Below are 5,964 nucleotides of genomic sequence, written 5' to 3'. Positions count from 1 at the left end.
GATGAGAACTCTCGGGGGAACGGATGCAAGGTAAAATAAAATAACATGTACCATGTGCTGCGCTGAGTTCTGTGGTTGGGGTCTACACTACAGAAATGGACACCAGATGAGAACTCTCGGGGGAACGGATGCAAGGTAAAATAAAATAACATGTGTAGGCCAGGGGATTGAAACGGATGGACCGGAACTGTTCTAGAACAAAATGGCTGCTTGTTGCATCACCCAGGTGGGTGCTGGTAAGATTAGGTATTAGGTCATCTTCTTACTGAGGAATGTAATAGRTTTTCTTAAATATTTGTGTTTTGCTGTATTTTACTTGTTTTATATTGTATTAGATTTTAGTTTTTGTCTCATGAAATTGTATATGCTGGACTCCCTTGTGAAAAAGAGCCTGGTCTCAATGGTGACTCCCTGCTTAAATAAAGGTTCAAAAAAATAAAATAACATCTGTCTGTTGCACAATGACTTCTCAATATACACAATGGCAAAACATCAGAGAATGAGTGAAAGTTGTTATCTTAGGACTTAGGGACTTAAGGATAAGACATTTCACCATTATACTGTCAGCCGTTTGGAAATGTAACTCCTGTACTATTAAGCGAAAAATGAACTTGAGTTGAAAGCATTTTTTTGTTAAAATGGATTGTTTCCCTGCAAGAAAAAGCCTCCCAGAAAAGTCTTTGCTGATTGAAAAAAACAACCATGTTCGGTTTGCTCTCTTCAAGTGAGTGCATGCATGTGTCTGAGTTTAAAACCAACATTCCATGGTTCCAATGTGCGCTCGTATAAAAAACATTATATTTAGAGCTTCTTGAGCTGCCTTGTGTTCCGTTCCAAACTCTGTCTAATGCAAACACAGCAGAAAGCAGTCTGTCAAACTCCACAACCTTTCCTCTCTCTTTTTCTCACTCTCTCATTATCTACCCCGCCAGTGTGGCTCCGGTATGTATTTCATCTGTCTCTTTTAGGACTATTCCCAGTCACTCCATGTAGGCTAGTGATTACATTACTTCTCTGAGAACAATACAAGTATTAAGATATTAATTCTAACCTTCATGCCTGTGCTCTGTCTTGGACATGTGATATGTTTTGTTTTTGCCATCCCATCCTGCCATTATCTGTCCATATGAATAAAATATGAGCAATAATCCCCTGTTGTTTGTCACTTGGAGTGTTGTTTGTTAGTGTTCATTCATTCTAAAGCCCCGTTTATACCTGGTGCTAACATGGGTCCTTTGTCCTGATCTTGTCTATATTCTTATTGTGCCAACATTTACAGAAATATGTCTACACATAGTATTAAAATGTGTCTGTTATCCGTCCACTGTATCTGCATTGTGGCCATATTTCCTGGTCCCTTCCTTTATGCTAATTATTTCACAGCTTTTCTTTCAAAATCACATTTCTCTATCTATTGTTAGACACATATTGATGTAATCAGTCAATGGTGCCACCTGTCAATGAATTTAGTGGGTGGAATAATGATTATTTAAATAGTTTCACTGTCCAGATTGATTTACACTTGTAAGATATCTAGACGTGTCTGACTACCTCTGATCACAATCAGATCACAATGTGTTTTTTTATTGTCAAAAAATGTGGGCACAATCAGAATGTGGACAAGATCAGGACAAAGGACGCAAGTTAGAACCAGGTATAACGGAGCTTAACAGAACTATTCCCACTGTTGCCAAAACCACAACAGAAGAAGGCAGCCAAAAGCGGGAGAATGTGCCTGAGCATGTGCATATGGAGCAGGTACACCTGTGGCTGTGTGTTTGTTTGTTTGTCTTTATTAATTAAAGCAGCTGTAGTCCTCGTGTCTTGCTGAGGGCCCATTGTGTCTGTCTGATAGCTCGCAGCCTGTCATGTCTCAAATCGCACAGTCAACATACTCACAGCACAGCCCAGCACAGCCCAGCACAGCCCAGCACAGCACAGCACAGCACAGCACAAACACAATAGAAATCCCTCACACACTGACACACAACTCAGCTTGTTTGTTTTCTTTCTCTCTCTCCCTACTTCCCCTCTCTCTTTTTCTCTTTCTCTCTCTCTTTCTCTCTTTTAAGATAGGAAAATGAACTATTCCCAGGGGTTAACTTTTACCTCTGCTTTCCTTCCCAGAGATCTGTGCAATGCCATGTAAACCTACTGGAGGAAAACATCTCGCTGTGTTTTCCCAGTCCTCCCCAGAGACCTTATAACATCTGTATAGATGTAGCAGCCTTGGACCCTTTCTGTGATTCTGTACCCCATTGCAGACCATTACATCACTTACACTGACCCTTTCAAAACACACCGCCAGGCTCCAGTTACTGTACGTTTATCATAAGAGGTGTAAATGCTTCATCTTGGCATTCACTGTTAGAGAGTTAGCTTTTAACCTTGTCTTCTCTGTTATTTTGCGGCTAATTTATGTGGGAGAGGTTCTGCTACTTTTGACCCCTTGACATCCTTAGTTTGATTTGAATGCTTTTAAACACAAATTGGGAAGTCAGCTGGACAAGTGTGGACAATTGGAGCAACCAAAGTGTTTTCTCACGATAAATACACATTATTTATTTACAAATAAAGTGGTTATAATAGAAATAAATACAAATAAAAATCTGAGCATTGTACTTCATGTGGTATTGCACCCATTTCGAAATGTACATCAGAAATACATTTTCAAAACCAGTAAAGGATTATTCCTCTGAGTAAAATATTTATTTTTCCCCAACTTTAAGTAGACATAAATATATTCATATATATTTGTTTTTTAATCTTCTTCCAAAATAGCTATGTTTGTGTCTTTTCTGTCATATAAATAAAACGTCTTCATTGGGAAACCGGGTGTCCATATAACCTCACTCTCTCTCTCTTTCTGAGTCTCTCCATCCCTCCATCCTTCTGTCTCTGTGTGTCTCACCGGCAGCCACATCCCTCCACCACCATATCCTGGTAGTTTTTGAGGATGACCTTCTCATACTCATCCAGATAGAGCAGAGATATGGGGCTGAGCTCTGTGGGCACGCAGCACGCCCGGGGGATGTTGGAGTTCACAGAGTTGACCAGAGTCTGAACGATGGCATGGTTGGTAGAGTTGAGGTGGTCGGCCAATGGGAAGGGYCARWCCCCGTGGCAGTAGAAGGCGTGGTAGCCAGGGGGTGCAACTATCCACTCATTCCAGCCCACGTCGCTGAAGTCCACGTAGAGGGCATGTCTGCGGCAGTTGGCCTTGTGTTGGTGCTTCTTCCTCTGTTTCCTGTGGCCTGCTGCCTGTCTCTTGTCCCTGTGCAGCACCGCATTCCCCTGCCTGTCATGACCGTAGGTCACCAGCAGGGGGCGAGCCTGGGGCCATGAGTCCTGGTCCCCGTGGAGGGAGCGGCTTACCCTGACGTGTCGTCTCCGTCTTTGGCCCTCTTCGCCCCCCAGGGTGTCTGGGTGGAGCATCTCAACCAGGAAGCCGTGGTTGTGGCGCCCCCCGGAGGCCCACTGTGACACGGCGGGGCTGACGTCAAAGCTCTCCCAGCGGCTCAGAGAGTCCTGCACCAGCCGCGTGTCCAAGAGGCGTGTCAGGGGTTCCCCACGGGGAGATGCAGGGGCTCCAAACACCTCGTACACATTGATACGATGGAAGCCACCAGCACTGGTACTGGAGCTGTTACTGCTGTTGTGACTGGTGTTACTGGTGGGAGCTGCTGTGGCCCCCAGGACCTGGTCCCTGTATACCCGGAGCTCTGCAGAGGTGATAAGCTCTTCTCCAGGGATGGAGGTGAGGTTGAAGAAGAACTGCTGGGTTGTCCTGCCCTTCAGACTGGCCAGGGCCTCCATGGACTCTACAGGAGAGGAGAAGGAGAGAGCTAGGGTCAGTGGATGATGTTGACATAGACATTTATGGCTAAGATCAGGACATGTTTTTTTGTACTGCAAAGGTTGTGTTGATAAAGGTGGTAGAGTAACTCCATGGAGTGGAGGACAGCCACTAATGGTAGATACAGTGCTTACACGGAGAGCATGCTGCAATGTAAAAAATGTAGAGGCAAACATGTATGTCTTTATAGATTATACAGGAACAGGGAAGAAGATTCACAAAGGTTTACTGTCCTGACAAACTGGTATTCTTTCCACAGCTCATTACAACACAGAGACATTGTTGTCATTCATGTCATCATACACACACTCACTAAATCCAGTGTAAAGGCAAAAGCTAACAGTTATGACCTTCCAGCTGCAATATGGTCAGGTTCATACATTTCATCAGAGTAAATGTCATGACATCAAAGCAGTGGTGTTCCAATGTTGATAAGATCTAGCAAAGACCAGTGATAGCATCTAACCATTATGCATGCAAGGCCACTAAATGCCATGGAGAATGTTCTGCCCTTTAGGATGTGGCTGCTACATGATGGAGTGCTGTTATTATTGAATGTGTGGGAAAAGGAATTGTCGTCCATCATGGAATCWTCAAAGCTAGATTATTATGACATAATTACGGGCCATAGGGAAGTATGGCTCATTTATCTGTATGTCTCATTTATCTTCATGTTTTTTACACCTTTTTGTAGCAGTCTATAGATACACATTTTATTCCTATGTGCATATTTGGCCTGATTGAGAATGAATTATTAACATTAGTGTGTAAAACAAATTTCAGATACATATGTCAATGTCAGCACTTATATTTTCTTGATTGTAGTCAAACTTTTTACATTTACCTTTAAGTGTTTTACAGATGGCACAAAGACATGCTTGTTATCTGTTTGGAGTGGTAAAATAAACACTAACTTTGAACTCAGGGCGTTTTCAAAGGAGGCATTTAGGAAATTCCACCCCCTCATCCTAAATCTCTCTCCAGAAGCACAAAGACCTCAATTAGACCCATCAATCCTTATTGATGTGGGAAAACCCCTTCTCTCTATTTCTCTCCTTCAAACCCCTTCTCTCTATTTCTCTCCTTCAAACCCCTTCTCTCTATTTCTCTCCTTCAAACCCCTTCTCTCCTTCTCTCTTTCGCCCACTCACTCCAAAATCCCTCTCTCCCCTTCGCTCTCTCTCTATCCCTCTCCGCACCCCAAATCCCCCTCTCTCTCTCTTTAGCTCCAAATCTTTCTCTCTTTTCTCTCCCCCCTACCGTCTCCCTCTCTCTCTCTATCCAGAACCCTGCTGTGTGAGTGAAGGAGGTACTGCATGCACTGTGTGAACAACATGTTGGGGCTTGTCTAAGAGTTGTGAACCACAGATATGAGTGTATCAACATTCCTAATTTCTTGGCRCTCTGTGGGCCAAAACAAAAGATAYCGGCTAATATCAGGTCATTCATCTCTGCTGTCTTTGGCAGCCGGTTACTGAGTTAGGCCTGGAAATGTTCTGTTTMGCAAAAATAACAAAATAAAATTGAAAACCGATATTACAGAAATGAATTGCCCTTCTGAAATGAATATCCCGGAACAGATGTGAAGAATGGATAAGGCTTCAGGCTTTGACATTATGGTTTACATGTGTAGCTACACGTATATTAAACATATAGGACCCCCCATTCGTCCCACTTCTACCATAGGAACAATCAAAATAGACGAAACCATGCTGCGCTGGAACATTGGATGAAAAGACAGGAGGATGCAAGGGTAAACAACTAAACATGGCTGAAATGTATCCCAAACGGCTACAGTTAAGGTGTGGAGTCAAGCGGAAGTTTACACTAGTGGAGTGAGTGGTCTCAGTCCCAGTCACCATGCCTCCTACCTGTGTGGTTTTGTAGTGTGTCAGTGGTGTTTGTKGTATTTCTGTGGTGTTTTTAGTGTTTCAGTGGTGTTTGTAGTGTGTCAGTGGTGTTTGTAGTGTTTCAGTGGTGTTTGTAGTGTCAGTGGTGTTTTTAGTGTTTCAGTGGTGTTTGTAGTATTTCTGTGGTGTTTTTAGTGTTTCGGTGGTGTTTGTAGTGTGTCAGTGGTGTTTGTAGTATTTCTGTGGTGTTTGTAGTGT

At 43.1% G+C, this 5,964-nt stretch overlaps 1 protein-coding gene across 1 annotated transcript in view; it reads right to left on the bottom strand.

The window, feature by feature from the left end:
• Window positions 1–335: 335 nt before the first annotated feature.
• LOC112071072 (bone morphogenetic protein 2-like) overlaps window positions 336–5,964 on the bottom strand; it is a 9,050-nt gene continuing 3,421 nt past the window's right edge. The window contains exon 3 of the mRNA XM_024138538.2: window positions 336–3,821. Coding sequence (XP_023994306.1) covers window positions 2,908–3,821 — 914 coding nt within the window. The 3' untranslated portion in view covers window positions 336–2,907. The remainder of the gene's footprint in view (window positions 3,822–5,964) is intronic.

Source organism: Salvelinus sp. IW2-2015, unplaced genomic scaffold, assembly GCF_002910315.2.
Source record: "Salvelinus sp. IW2-2015 unplaced genomic scaffold, ASM291031v2 Un_scaffold1510, whole genome shotgun sequence".
Lineage (NCBI taxonomy): Eukaryota > Metazoa > Chordata > Actinopteri > Salmoniformes > Salmonidae > Salvelinus > Salvelinus sp. IW2-2015.
Note: the sequence above shows the minus strand (reverse complement) of the source record. Positions and strands in the feature narration are given on the sequence as shown.